Raw genomic sequence first — 14,632 nt, forward strand, 5'->3', positions numbered from 1 at the left:
CCTTGTATACTCAAAATTCACATCTCGCGGCTTTGGCGACGGGTCGATGAATTGAAAGCATTCAATGCATACACCATTACCAGTTGCTAGAATGGCAAATTTGAGTTCTTGGAGTGATGGAGGGTATGAGACGAAGATTGTCTCGAATGGTGCTGGGTCTTTTGCTCTGATGCAATGCTGTATATCGCCAATGACCTCGAAGCCAAGAACGGTTTTATACCATTTAACAAGTCCTTCGATATCAGGGCATGAAATTGCTATATGATTGATTGGACGGTTTGTGGGTTCCTGGAAAACCTTAGCTGTGACCTCCTATACCATCTTCTTCTTCTAGTCTGGACCACGTACCATTTGAGACATCTTGGACTTTGCCACAAGAGTAGACTGTAGACGATGGTATATCAAGGGATCTGCTCCCCGATGTTATACTCTGGCGATTAGCTACGGGTATATATATGATACTTCTGTATTTACATATCCATCAGCACCCAAGGCAACTTACTGTCTGGGCCATCGGATGGAAATGTCTTTGGCACGACTCTTGGAGTAAACCCTCCAAAAGAGGCAACCCAAAACGACTCGGCTCGTCGGCGGGTTGATCGGGTGGGCAAGGTGCCCGCGGATACCGATGCGGGGTCGGATATGGCAGCCACCATCGGATCTCTCTAGAGTCAAGTCCGCTAATCGGTAGTCCTTTGCTTCAAATCCAGCACCGTGACAGACTTCGGCTCCTAAGGTATATTCAGGTCGTAAGTATAGATAGTGCAATGTTGAAACATTGACGGGAAAAGGCTATCGATAAGTGGGAGTTTCAGGCCGGAAAGACCTCGACATAGCGCAAAGAAGACATCATGGGCAGCATATTATCTGCACATGCAAGTGTCGATGAATGTGTCAGGGAACTTTATGCTAAATACGTGTCGCTTTTGTGATGAATAAAGACATTCTAAGGTGTGTCCATGAAGCTGCCTGGATCACCTATAAGCTTGCAACCAACGCTGTCCCTTTGATCAGCTTCTTCGTCTCCTCCTCGCAGTAGATAAACATATCCAAAGCCTCCTTAACCATACGGGCGGCTTCCGAGTCTCTTTCCAGAGCTTGATCTAACGCCTTTCCTCCATCAGCCAATAGGTCCACAGTCAATTCCTTTGCCGACCATCCTCTCTCTTCCGCCAGATCCTGAGTAAGCAGCTCATCCAGCCTGGGCGAAGGGATAGGTACACCGCCAGCATATGGGCTTTTCATGGCGGCCACCTTGGGAGCTACTGGCAGTGGAATGCCTCCAGGTGTCAAAGTCTTGAACTCCTCCATTAGATCCTGCGAAATGGTTGCAGAATGACAGCCGAGTTCGGCCAAGGCGAGAACCTCTTTGTAGGAGCGAAAGCTGATACTGTCAGCAAGAGACTAGGCATGGATGGTGATATGCATCCTTACCCCGCATTCTTGATTAATGGCTGTTCTTTGCCTGTGGTGGCAAACAAGGTCTTGTATGCTTGGACCATCTGGGCGATGCGATGCGAGAACGGGTGTTCCAATGCAGGGTCCTGGACATCAGGCCACAGCTCTGGATTCAAGTGAGTACGTATTTCTGATAATGAACAGTCAGCTGAGGTAATGTGCGATAGGGCAAGTCATCATCTCTCTTACCGTTGTAATATGGGCTGATATACAAGCAACCCGCCTGGCTACAAGCCACAGCCTGGACCACGCTGAACACGCCTGTACCCAAGGTTGAAATGCCCTCCTCTTGAAGAATCTTGGCAGCGTTCAGTCCAGGACCTGTAGCCATGATCTTGATACAGTATCTGTTCTTTGGGATCCCGGCCCTTTCAAACTCAGATGCGTACAGGCGAGCATGATCCAAAGTTTCTTGAAGCTTGTATGCAGCTGAAGGGCTGGTCTGGACCAAGACTCGGCCTTTGATCAGGTCGATGTTTCTTTTGCAAAGATGAACAGCCTATGATAGTCAGATTCCGATGGGGGGCTTGGGAATAACTGTCTTACAATTCGCGACAGTATGGCAAGGAAACCTTGATCCTGAAGCTCAAAGGCCGTAACTTTGATTACTTCAGCGTTTGAAGGATCCTGGATAGCTAGAGACAACCATATAGGATTGCAGGTTTGATCATTCGGAGTAATGGGCAGAGATCGAATGAACTCAGTATTGAGCGTATCAACATCAACGTTGACAACGCGGGGTGTTATTGATAGTCAAATATCGAGGATATCTCAGAAGACTCACTCTTCTGCTCAATCTCATGCAAGAAGCTATTCTCAGTTTGAGGCGCCATGATGCTGGCTGGTTAGGATTACGAATTGTACTGGTGAAATGAAAATACGATTCTGAAGCTAATGACTGTGTTTACCTTTCTGATCCATATGTAGCTTCTTATAGTAACTCTCCTGCCGAGGCTCACCTCTGCTCAAATCTGGGGAAAGTGAATGCCGATTCAGCAGCAGTGTAATAGCAATGGCCGTTGATGATCACAACTCACTGTTGCACAAGCCAGTGAATGCTCCCCAAACAGTTTAGTTGTATAATTGTGGATCTCGCTGTGAACTGCCTGAACTGAAGAGTTGGTGGTGTGGAGCTCAAGAACTCTATCATCCTGACCCTTCAAGAGAGAAATACATGAGACAGGCTAAAATAAGAGGTATTGCATTGCAAGCTCGGTCCTTATTGCCCATTGACCTTCATGTGTCGAATTGGGATCGCTGAGAGTCATACTATACGTGGCCCAAACTAACTACGGCAATCGGCAAATAAATGCATAGGCAGACCTCTGATAAGAGAAGAGCATGTTAGCGCTGCAATAATCTATAAATCCAATGCTGGACAGTGTATAAGTATCATGTCTTTTAGTAGAATAAATCAGTCAGTTACAGGTTCTAAGCGGATTTCCCTTCTGACTCTCGCATCATCTCAAATTCGTATTTGCACAAAATGACAGTATCCACCTCTCCGCCTACCGCGCAGTGGACACACGAGCTCGTCGACGTAGCTATCGTCGGTGCGGGCTTCAGTGGCCTGGCGGCTGCCAAAGATCTCGTCGCTGCTGGCAAATCCGTCCTTGTTCTCGAAGCCCGAGATCGAGTCGGCGGAAAGGTCTACGACGTGGAGGTGAAAGACGGAAACGGCCACAAAGTCGAAGCAGGCGCTGAATTTGTCTGCAAGAACCACAAAAGGCTTCTTACTCTAGCCACTGAGCTAGGCATCAAGACGTTCCCGACATACATCGAGGGCAACATGCTCATGTGGATACCCAATCAGGGCCCTCTCCTCTATGATCCTGTCAAGACGCAGGGATTGCCACCACTATCTGAAGAGGATATAGCGATTCTTACTGATATCACAGTCCAGTTTAATGAGATGGCGAGTGAGATCGACGTGCATCAACCGTGGACGCACCCTAAAGCAAAGGAATGGGATCGTCTCACCCTGTCATCATGGCTCGATGGCTTTACTCGTGATGGTGTAGCGCGAGGCGTGATTGATATGACGAACAGAGCTGTCATGTCAGCGGAAGGCGAAGATGTTTCACTTTTGAGCGCTGTGATCAATGTCGCGAGAACTGGAGATGCGGAAACAAAGGGTCGAATGGAGATGTTGACCAACGTCAAGAATGGATCTTTGGAAGAGAGGATCGAAGGCGGACCGCAGAACATTGCTATCAAATTGGCTGAGCGTCTTGGTCGTAAGACTGTCCGCCTTCAAGCACCTGTTCGACAGATCCTACAGAACGACGATGGTTACCTTGTCGTAGGTGATTCATTCCGCGTTCAAGCACACAAAGTCATCATCGCTATCCCCCCAACACTCGCAGGTCGCATCGTCTACCAGCCTCCTCTCCCTGCCGCACGAGACCAGCTCTGCCAGAGGGTCCCAATGGGTTCCATCGGAAAAGTCATCGCAATCTACAAGACCCCATTCTGGCGCGACCAAGGTCTCAGCGGTGAAGTCGCAAGTCTCGAGGGTGTATCCCAATCCACATTCGACAGTTCCCCACCCGACGCAAGCTTCGGAGCCATGATGGGCTTTCTAGAAGCTAACGAGATGCGAAGACTCGACGATGCCTCTGAAGAAGAGATCTTTGCTGCTGTGACAGAAGACTTTGTAAGATATTTTGGTCCCAAGGCGAGGGACGTCCAGTCTTGGGTACTGCAGAGATGGGACAATGAGGAGTTTTCGAGAGGTGGTCATACGGGATTGTTCCCGCCGAATGTCTGGACTCAGTTTGGGCCGGCGCTGACGAAGCCGGTTGGGGGGATTTATTTTGCTGGGACTGAGGCGTCGAGCTATTGGGCGGGGTTTATGGAGGGTGCTGTTATTGCTGGTGAGGCGGCAGCCCGGAAGGTACTGAGCAGCCCGTGAGAGAACCGCCGAGAAGGTATTTTGGGCAACTGGAAGGATAGATAGACTGCTATGACAATCAAAGGAATCGTTTTCTTAGGCAGCGAGACAGTCGAGATTTATGACAGGATTCTAATCAAAACCGCCCAAATAACGTGACGATGAACGCCTACTAAATGTCAATGATTAAACATCAATTTGATCAAGGTATCTCAGTATAAATATCCAATAATAAACATTCTGGGTCAAGGCAGACACCTAATGTAGACAAGCTACACTACTACAAATCCCAATTCATCGTTTCTATGACTACTCTCGACATGATATAGCCACTGGTTTAATCCTTGTGGTCAACAGCTGGTCCAACCTTTTCCGATACATAGTCGCTCTCGAGTGCGAATTCTAACAGCAACATTAGTAAGCCCGCTCCAGAAAGAATTGACCAAGGGCGAATACTTACGGTCGGCTTTAGTGTACTTGAACTTTCTAGCTGGTACACGGTTCTCGAAGAGGATGTCGATCTCACCAAAGGTACGGTCCTTGGTCTCGGGAAGACGGAACCAGCACCAGAGGAGACAAAGTGCATTGGTCCCGGCGTAGAAAAGACCTGTCTTTGCGCCCCAGCCCCAGCCTGTACTTATCATTAGCTTCTCTCACAACTATCATGGTGTTTACTTGAAGGTGGACTTACCGGATGCCGAAATCATTCTTGGGGTAACAGAGTTGTTGAAGATGGCAGTCAGGTTATACACAAACCGACCGATAACGATAGTCTTATACCTAAGACGTCCCGAAGGAGTCTCAGCGACAATAGGATAGCACACCGGTCCAATTGTGATCATATTACAAAGAGTCGACACCACAAACAGTAGACCAACAGCAAGATAAGCGTCTTTGCTGGTGGACCATCCAAGAGCTCCAATGGCAATAAGGCAACAGAACATGAACACAAGACCACTCATATAAATAGTCGCGCGACCGAATCGAGGGAAGAGAACCCAGCAGATCATACCGCCGATGATGTAACAGGCCGAGAGGGAGATGTTGAGGTTGAAGGACTGGACTTGGGACCAGCCAGCGGCTTGGAGGAAGACGACGACGAAACCGAGAATGGCGTTTCCGCAGAGGATCTGGGCAGCCCAGACAACGCAGTTCTATAAGTGAGTTAGAGGAAAGTGACAAGATAAGTGAGAAGTGACTTACAATTTCGGTACGACGAAGGTTGGTGCCCTTGAAGCATTCAAGAATAGAAGCACCACCAGTCTCAGCCTTTTCCAAAGCAGTGGTATGTTGTATGTATGCCAAGCTCGCCTCAATCTCCCCTTCTCTATCTCCATCGTCTGACGCAAGTCGTCGTAGGGACGTCTTAGCGAGCTCAAGCTTACCGCGACGGACGGCGTTCCATGGAGATTCAGGAGCGAAGTACGCGACGAAAAATAACGGCACTGGCCAGACCCACTGAAGATAGAAGGGTAGCTTCCAAGCCAAGTTACCCTCGATGTTAAGGCATGCTCGGACAACGCCTGATGAGATGAGGATGCCGAGACCCCAGCACATGCAGACCCAGGCTGTGACGTATGGACGGAGGATCGTGGGGACGACTTCGCAAGCGTAGGTAGTAGAAAGAGTCTAACGTGGGAATCCATCAGTATAGCTTCATGCACCCAAGATGTTTTGACTTTACCTGGAAAACACCCCAAGCAACACCACAAAGAGCTTCACCAAACGCCAAGATGGACAGCGACGGCGCAAAGGCGAGGATGAAGATGGTGCCAACAAGATACGCCATAAAGACCATCATTGTAGTCCGAGCACCGAATTTATCTTGCGCCCAAGCGTTGATCAAAAGACCAGCCAATTGTCCTACCTGTGACGAGTTGGAGAGACCGGATTGCCAAGCTGGTGAGATGACCTTCTTGCCCTCTTTGGCGCTATACTCGCCGAAGTGGTCTTGGAACTGGGTTAAGCCGTAGAAGGATCCGAGCTGTCAGAGGACAAAGGTTAGCCTAAGCTACAGAGAGGGTTCCAATTGGGGATACGATACATACCATGACCAAGTCATAGCCTTCCATCACCAGACTGATTGACAAGACCAACGACCATAGGACAGCCTTTCTGTACTTCTTGAGGGCTTGGCGAATGGTCAGATCTCTATCAGCGGCGTTTCCATCTTGAGCGCGTTGAATGAGCTCGATGGTATGAGGATCGCCGAGGTCAAGACCCTCAAGCGTGTGCTTGTTCACGACGACGTTGTCGGCAACCATGACTGCGACCTAAAGTTGACAATTAATAGCCTGTCAATCGGTGCTGGAGATCTCTGAATGTCGAAAGTCCCTGCTGCTGATCCTTCGTGTTTAACATGAGGGGTCGGCATCTCCCTTATAAGTTATGTTCCTGTCAGTGTCAACCCCGTGGGGAACTGAACTCTGCTTTGACCCCAAAGTACGTAGTGCGGAGAAGTACCAGGTCTGGACCCCATTTGACAGGATATGGTGCCAAAATTGCTGAAGAAACAGGGTATCGTGTTAGCAGAACCAATTGGCGTCTTTCTGAGACCAAGCCTCGTTGACCATCCCACCGGAAATTTGGACGTGACAGGCTATCCCACCGCGAACTTTATTCCAAGATGGTCCTCCCACCGGAGACGCGTCTCCTTATGACCGATAATTGTAGAATTGTTTAAGCAGTTTTATTGAGCCGCATCCGGGGAGATATTGCCAGCTACGTAAGTACTACACTGCTGCATAACGTCGAGTAATGCTGCAACCTGCGCTATCAAATCAACAGACTGATCAAAATGCCGGTGCCGCTGCCGTCTACTCCCTTTCATTTTTCTGGCCATGTCAAAAATGGGTGGGTCCTGTCTATGGGAAGAGACAACAGGCTGATGGCCTAGAAGCGCCTGGATGATCGGTGAAGTCATCTTGAGCATGCACTGAACACTAGCGGCACAAGAGGCGATGGGTGTCTACCAACATTCAATATAGTAAACTAAAGGCGATGCGACTATGATAGGTCGAGATGATATGGATCTAGTTACTTAGTATCAACTAATCTTCCTCCAACTTCTTCTGCTTAAAGTCTTGCGACTCATGCTCAACTGCCGTAGTATGACCGTCGAACACAGCAGCGATAGCTTCGAGACTGGGGCCCTTTGTCTCGACGAAAAACTTCCATACCACAGCAAGCTCGATAGCAAGCCAAGCAACATACACAAAGTAAAACTTCCACGCCAATGCCTGAAGACCGATGGGGTTGACCATGGTGTTGATAAAGTTACTCGCCTTACCAAAGAACATGAGAAGCGAGAAACCCTTGGCACGGATGGGGTAGGGAAGAATCTCGACAGGGTACGAGTAGAGCAGAGCATTGAAGGCCAAGTTGTAGAAGAAGTAGAAGAGGAAGAGCATGGCGATGACGGCTGTTCCTGCGGCCTTGTTGTGATCCTCGTTGAAGAGACCAGCGCAAAGGGTCTGAGAAGCGAAAATGCCGAGCATGCCTCCTACAGAGATGAGGAATTGAGTTCGGCGCTTCATGTGAGCGGTCAGGAAGGCTGACACCACTGAGGTGAGCCAGTTGAAGATCATGAGGCAGCCGTTGAGAATGTTGCGCTCCCGAGCGTCGCTGACACCAACGGTTTCGAGCACACGAACAAGGTAGTAGGAAACAAGACCGTTGCCAGACCACTGACTGAAGCAGCCAAGACAGACCAGGATAAAGACTCGCTTCCGGTTGCCAGGCGATGTCAAAAGGTCCTTCCAACCCGTCTCGTTGCTGACCTCAGCTTCAATGACATTTCGCATCTGGATAAACTCAAGCTTGACAAGTTCATCTTCCTCGTTGCCGTTGGCATGCCACTTCACCAACACCTCCCTGGCTTCTTCGCTGCGCCCATTGGCGATGAGCCAACGAGGCGACTCGGGAAGGAGAAAGACGCATGAGATGGGAAGCAGAGCTGGGGCAGCCTGCAGAAGAGACGGGATTCTCCACGCCCACTCGGTCTTGATGCTAAAGGTTCCAAAGGTCACCCAAGCAGCGAGGATGGCGCCGATGTACCAAGATGTCTGATATAGAGATGTGATGACTTGTCGTTCTTTCGGGTGGGCGAGTTCTCCGATGAGCATCGGGGCGTAGGCGTTTGCGAAGACGAGACCGAAGCCGATGATGAAACGGGAGATGAGGAACATGGCGACTAAACAGGGTTAGATGGATGAGTTGGGTGATGATTTGAGGGAGTACTTACAGTGAACAGAGGCACCTTGGATGGCTGCACCGATGATCATGATCACAGCGCCTACAAAGATACCCATTCGTCGTCCATAGCGATCACCGACCAAGCTGATGAAAGGTGTAGCGACAACGCATCCAAGAGGGAGGATGGCAGACATGATACCAAGCAGTGCACCACGAGGTTGACCAAAGTCTAGAGGAGTCAAGTAAGTAACAATTCCAACACCAGGCTTAGAATAAGAGCGCACTGACAGTTATCCCACGAAGGTACAGCTTGAAGACCAGACATCATACTCGCATCGAATCCCAAGGTGATAGCAGCTGCCAAGCAAGTTGGTATGATGAGAAGATAGAGACGGAGAAGGTTCTTGTTCTGGTAGAATGGAGGCGCGACGGCAACGAGGTCCTGAATTCTCTGATCGAGATCAAGGATCTGCTCGTCGACGACATGGCCTGCATTCTCCGCCATGGCCACGTCCGTCTTGTCTTCAAAACCCTTCTTGCCCATGTTGTGATCGATTTGGAATCAATGAAAGAAGGGAAGTGGTGTTTGATGGAGGGAGTGATGATGCTGATGATGTGCAACACCTTGACCTTTAATATACATACCTACCTACCTGCTCGCTCACCGTCCGTTGGTTACTCCGCACAACCCAACATCATGGGCCCCTGGGAATTTACAACTCGTGCTGTATTGCGGGGTCCCCGAGAAAAAAAAAGTCAACGACCCCACGGGGCTGGATCTAATGTCACGTCAGCTTCACAGCCCGGGAAGCGAAACCTTGGAGGAGAGCGAGTTTTCGGGTGATACCCGTTGTGAGCATGACTCGAGCAACGGAAGCTTCCCGTGCGTGCAAATTTCCCCTCAAGCCAAAAAGAAACCTGCGCTACCGACCTAACTAAGCCTATTCCCTTTTATTACACCCAATGCCTGTCATACTGGCCATTACCTAAACCCGACCGGCAGTACTCCCATCATGACGACCACCAGCGATCTCATCTCCAAGCTCACAACCGAAGAGAAAGTGAGTCTTTTGGCAGCCGTTGACTGGTGGCGCACACCAACCATCAAACGAGACGATGTCTTCATTCCCCATATCAAAATGTCCGATGGTCCCAACGGCGCTCGCGGGGAGAGCTACGTGAGCGGTATCACAGCAGCTTGCTTCCCCTGCTCAACCGCCATCGGCGCGACTTTCGACCAAGATCTCGCATACCAACTCGGCAAAGAAATCGCAAAAGAGACCAAGACAAAATCTGCAAATGTTCTTCTCGCGCCGACTATGAACATCATCAGATCTCCGCTCGGCGGGAGGAACTATGAGACTTACTCTGAGGATCCGTACGTCATTGGGACTTTGGCATCGGCGTTTGTACGGGGTTGTCAGAGTGAAGGCATAGCAGCTACACCGAAGCACTTTGTCGCCAATGAATCTGAAAAGTCGAGGACCAAGATGACGTCCAACATTGATCGTCAGACGTTGCGGGAGATTTATATGCTTCCCTTCCAACTGGTCATGCGCGATTCAGATCCCTGGTGTTTCATGACGTCGTACAACCGCCTCAACAGAGTGTATTGCGCAGAAGATCACTGGTTACTGGAAGAGGTGCTCCGCAAAGAATGGGGTTTTGCAGGCCTTGTTGTTTCAGATTGGATGGGGACCTACTCAACTGCTCAGGCGCTCAACTCTGGTCTGGATCTCGAAATGCCAGGTCCGACGAGATGGCGCGGCCAGAAGCTTCTGAAAGAGATTGAAGCTGGCAATGTTACCGCTGAGAATCTTGATAAGAGTGTCGGTAGGGTTATTGAACTAGCGCGAAAGACTGGACGTTTCGAAGATCCTGTTGAGAAGCCGGAGCGTTCAGTGGAGGACCCAGAGACACTTGAGTTCATCACTTCCATCGCAGCAGATGGAATGGTTCTCCTCAAGAACGACCACAACATCTTACCACTGCCTCCAAAAGCTTCAGTGGCCGTTATAGGTCACCATGCTCTTCATCCAAGTATCGGCGGCGGTGGCAGCGCAAAGGTCCTGGCTCAGCACATCATCTCGCCTCTCGAGGGCCTAAAAGCTCAAAGCGTCGACTGCCGTCATGCACCAGGCGTGCCAGTCTTTGGTGCTCTACCCCACGCAGAGCCAGAAACCATCTCACCTGTTCAGCTGCGCTGGTTTAATAGCTCGGTAGTCGGTGAGAACGTCGCTCATGAGCAGACTATCGGGTTGCCTGAGTACATGATCAAGGAAGCCTGGCCTGCACATCTCAACAAGGAGTACTGCACTAGCATGTCTTTTACCCTGCGCCCAACGACAAGCGGGAGTCATGTATTCTCCGTCATCACAACTGGAAAGGCAGATTTGTTTGTCAACGGCGAGAAAGTGTTCCATCGTCCACAGGAACCTATCCTTCTTCCAGAGTCCTTCTACTTTTACAAGGCCAAGATTGAGCGACGCTTCACCCTTGATATGAAAGCTGGCCAGGAATACAAGATCGAGTTGCACTCTTGGGCGACGGACCCCGAGGTTCTCTCCAAGATTGGAGGAACCATGTTTCAGGGCGCTAGTCTTCGCTTCATGGAGCACGTCGACATTCCTGATGCTATTACGCACGCTGCAGAGATCGCTGCATCTTCTGACGTGGCGGTTGTATTTGTTGGCACGACGAATGAACTTGAGTCTGAGGGTTACGATCGCGATACGATGGACTTGACATCTGATCAGTACACCCTAATCAACGCAGTGGCAGCTCGCAATCCTCGCACCGTCGTCGTCAATCTCTCTGGCTCTCCCGTCACAGTATCTCCCTTCATCGACCAAGTCCCGTGCTTTCTCCAAGCATGGTTCGCAGGTCAAGAGTGCGGCCATGCCATCGCGCGCGTTCTGCTCGGACAGGTGAACCCCTCAGGTCGACTGCCAATGTCATGGCCTAAGAGAAATGAGGATAACCCAGCTTATGGAAACTTCCCCTGTGATGATAACCTGGAGCTTAATTATAAGGAGCGCCTGAAGGTTGGGTATCGCTTTTACGATGATGAGGGGGCACCAGAGCCTCAGTTTCACTTCGGAGAGGGTCTTTCCTACACGACGTTTGAGTTGGCTGGACAGGTTAGTGCAAACTCCAAGTTCGGTAGCCCGGATAAAACGGAGACTTCACTAGTGTTGGAAGTGAAGAACACGGGGACGAGGGATGGTAAGCAAGTGGTTCAATTGTATGTGACTTCTCCGCCATGCGATGGGAATCCACGACCAGTCAAGGATCTCAGATCGTACAGCAAAGTGTCTATCCCGGCTGGGCAGACAAACAAGGTTACACTTAAGCTGGACAAGTACGCCTTTAGCTACTTTGATGCCACAGTGGATAAGTGGAAGATGCCGCAGGGCGAGTTTCTTTTGCATGTCTGCTTCAGCTCTGCAGAAACACTCCAGACGGCCAGCGTCACAAATCCGGAAACGCAGTACTGGACGGGGCTGTAAGGTGGTTGGGTTTGCTTCACTGGTTGTAATTAAGCTGGCCAACTAGATAGAGGGAATATGAACTCGTCTCCAAATCCAAGACCACCATATGTTGGCATACCGCCGTCAAGACTCCAATCCCAGTTATCCTGAAACAAAGATGCCATGAAATCGACCTGTTCGTCCTGCCCATCCGTGGTTACAGGGACTACATCGTCTCCATTCTCATCAGGTTGTCCTTCGAGACTGACAGATGGTCTTCGAGATGCCACCCGGGACGGGACAACAGAGTTGCGTATTGCTAGAGAAGCGTTAGCGAATTTGCATCTTGGAGTAAACAAACCACCGACTTACAGAAATATGCAGACCGCGCTTGCTCCTTTAGAACAAGTAAATGATCTAGATACCCTCTCGCCCGGGCATTCTCCCTACCAAGAACTCGCAGAAGCACCGTGGTGTTCTCCCACGTCGCGTCGAGCTGCTGCTGGTTAAAGTGCTTACTCCCTCCAGCGTGCGCGCACTCGCCCAGAATAATTATTCCACCACATGTCATTAGGTCTAAAAAGTCAGTCTTTGTATGGGAATGAATGAGAGTCGACTTACAGAATAGACTGAACCACCATGCACCCGTTGCTTCGACTTCTCTAGCAGCCAGCAGAGACGCCGATAGCTCGTACGCCACCTGAACACACGTAGTAGCGCACTGAGCCTGAAAAGCGCCCTGCAGTGTATTTTCCTCAGCAGCGATCTCATCCGTACCAGAGCCCGTACCGCGTCGTTGTCGTGAGCGCCGCGCAGCAGCGCAGAAGGCACTGAAACTTGGTCTGTACAAGAGAATCCTGAGATGAAGAAACCTCGCCTGCAGGACATTTCTCTGACGTTTTATAATATGCCCCCTCGCGCCTTGTGTCGGAACCCTGTCGCTGTCCCACCATTTCAGCTGGGGGACTAAAGAGGTCTTGAAGTCTTCTAGTAGACCGTCTAGACGAACGAGGGCGCTAAAGTCGGAGGATGAACTTGGCCAGTAGATCGAGGACAGGATCTTTCCGAGGATCTTGGCTAGTCGGATGTTTTCTACGACGAAGAGGTTTTGTGATACTATTCCTTCGGGTTGTATGCAGGAGGTGGTGTTTGGGCAGATGAATTCGTCGTCGACTGCGGCGGGGACGAGGACGTCGTCTGTCATTTGCAGGACAGGCGGTCTTCCCAACGTCATGCAGACTGTCCTAATCATTGTCAGTATATATCACTACCCTCGTCAAAGCGACTTACATCTCCATCTGTAGACATCCATACCAGACTCTCCGCCGCACTTCATTCTCCATGACAGATCGCTGATCAGCATGTCTCTCCGTATGCAACCCCAGCCCAACAGCGATCCGACAAGCAAGGCCGATGATATTATAGCACCGAATCGGATACTCGCTCGAAAGCGCATAGTGTCCCGCCAGCAGCAGCGCCTGCACATGCGACAAGTCCCCTTTGTCAAGAATGTCCATCTGTAACAAACTCCTCATCCTTGAGCTGAACATCGCCGAGACCGACTCCTTCTCCGGCAGATCTGAAAATTCACAGCCCAAAGCAAACATGGTATTCAGAACGCAGAAGAAGGAAGCTTCAGGGCACTGGTCACCCCCCACGCCAATATCGCCGGCCTCGCCCGTCTCGATCCCCGAGTAGCCCGTCGACGTCCATAGCGCCTCGTACCGTTTCCTGAACCAGGTTGAGTGCGTCCACGGATAAAAGATATGCACACTATCAAAGTACAGATTCAGAAACTTGTCTGCTATCTGTCTCGGTGGTAAAGCAAACTCGGCCGTGAGCAGTGACGACGACGTCGCGGAGCTCTGGTCCCGGTTCCGCAGTGGGGCCGTTGGCCGGTGACGGCGGTTGGCATGGGGAACCTCTCGGAGAAGAGAGTGGACCGAAGATTGGCCGAAGAATTCATCCTCTTGAGGGTTCATGGTGAGAGTCGTAGCGCCCATTGTGCTCACGGGACTTGGACCGCCTGCAGCCGCCGCCGCATGGATACTGCCCGAGGGTCTCTCTCTGTCTCTGGGGCTCTTGGGTGTGACTTGTGCTGCTTGTGCATCTTGGCGGAGCTGGTCGATCACCAATTGCATATCCTGCACCTGTTTCTGCAGAGATGTAATGTACCTGTAAGAAAAAAGAAAAAGAAAATAAATAAATATACATCGGACAACCCTACGAATGGATTTGGTACTTACTCTTGCTCGCTGAGCTGCTTCGCCGTGCCAGCGATGACAGTGTAGACGCATCGCGCAGCCGGTTCGCCTCTCTTCCTGCAGGGGTTACAGACAGGCTTGGATCCATCGCACTTGATCTTTCGCTCCCGGCACGTGTCACATGCCAATGCGACTCTCTTCCGTTTCGTTGGTCGGGACCCTGCTTCCTCCTGTGTTTGTGGAGTGTCCATTGCGGAAAACAAACTCAAGAGCAGAGAATAAAAGAGCGGGGGGGGCAAGTTTGATGCCGAGATTGAGGGGGAGAGGCCTGGCCTTTTCACGGGCTGTACCCGGTGTTTCTCGGGTAGAGAGGAATGGAGGACGGGAACTATCCGTATAGGGCACTATCCGTA

The 14,632-nt window shown here is 50.6% G+C and overlaps 6 protein-coding genes across 6 annotated transcripts; 2 read left to right on the plus strand and 4 right to left on the minus strand.

Moving 5' to 3' along the window:
- Positions 1-978: 978 nt before the first annotated feature.
- On the minus strand, positions 979-2,291 carry FTJAE_3207 (transaldolase; the record flags this gene model as incomplete). The annotated part of the gene is made up of 5 exons (XM_037349480.1): positions 979-1,384; positions 1,435-1,588; positions 1,648-1,957; positions 2,005-2,093; positions 2,243-2,291. 5 exons carry the CDS (start codon positions 2,289-2,291, stop codon positions 979-981), a joined length of 1,008 nt encoding a protein of 335 aa, XP_037209599.1.
- Positions 2,292-2,944: 653 nt separating this feature from the next.
- On the plus strand, positions 2,945-4,372 carry FTJAE_3208 (monoamine oxidase A; the record flags this gene model as incomplete). Its single annotated transcript, XM_037349481.1, has 1 exon — positions 2,945-4,372. The coding sequence occupies one exon, from the start codon at positions 2,945-2,947 to the stop codon at positions 4,370-4,372; it is 1,428 nt and encodes a 475-aa protein (XP_037209600.1).
- A 316-nt stretch (positions 4,373-4,688) lies between these two features.
- On the minus strand, positions 4,689-6,615 carry FTJAE_3209 (major facilitator superfamily transporter; the record flags this gene model as incomplete). The annotated part of the gene is made up of 6 exons (XM_037349482.1): positions 4,689-4,753; positions 4,812-4,982; positions 5,043-5,505; positions 5,555-5,980; positions 6,036-6,335; positions 6,400-6,615. 6 exons carry the CDS (start codon positions 6,613-6,615, stop codon positions 4,689-4,691), a joined length of 1,641 nt encoding a protein of 546 aa, XP_037209601.1.
- Positions 6,616-7,401: 786 nt separating this feature from the next.
- On the minus strand, positions 7,402-9,089 carry FTJAE_3210 (hexose transporter; the record flags this gene model as incomplete). Its single annotated transcript, XM_037349484.1, has 3 exons — positions 7,402-8,543; positions 8,595-8,774; positions 8,834-9,089. 3 exons carry the CDS (start codon positions 9,087-9,089, stop codon positions 7,402-7,404), a joined length of 1,578 nt encoding a protein of 525 aa, XP_037209602.1.
- Positions 9,090-9,558: 469 nt separating this feature from the next.
- On the plus strand, positions 9,559-12,054 carry FTJAE_3211 (glycoside hydrolase family 3; the record flags this gene model as incomplete). The annotated part of the gene is made up of 1 exon (XM_037349485.1): positions 9,559-12,054. The coding sequence occupies one exon, from the start codon at positions 9,559-9,561 to the stop codon at positions 12,052-12,054; it is 2,496 nt and encodes an 831-aa protein (XP_037209603.1).
- Positions 12,055-12,083: 29 nt separating this feature from the next.
- Positions 12,084-14,470, minus strand: FTJAE_3212 (transcription activator acu-15; the record flags this gene model as incomplete). Its single annotated transcript, XM_037349486.1, has 5 exons — positions 12,084-12,334; positions 12,388-12,591; positions 12,637-13,259; positions 13,306-14,190; positions 14,262-14,470. The coding sequence occupies 5 exons, from the start codon at positions 14,468-14,470 to the stop codon at positions 12,084-12,086; spliced, it is 2,172 nt and encodes a 723-aa protein (XP_037209604.1).
- Between the last annotated feature and the right edge of the window lie 162 nt (positions 14,471-14,632).

Source organism: Fusarium tjaetaba (assembly GCF_013396195.1).
Source record: "Fusarium tjaetaba strain NRRL 66243 chromosome Unknown NRRL66243_c0000063, whole genome shotgun sequence".
Lineage (NCBI taxonomy): Eukaryota > Fungi > Ascomycota > Sordariomycetes > Hypocreales > Nectriaceae > Fusarium > Fusarium tjaetaba.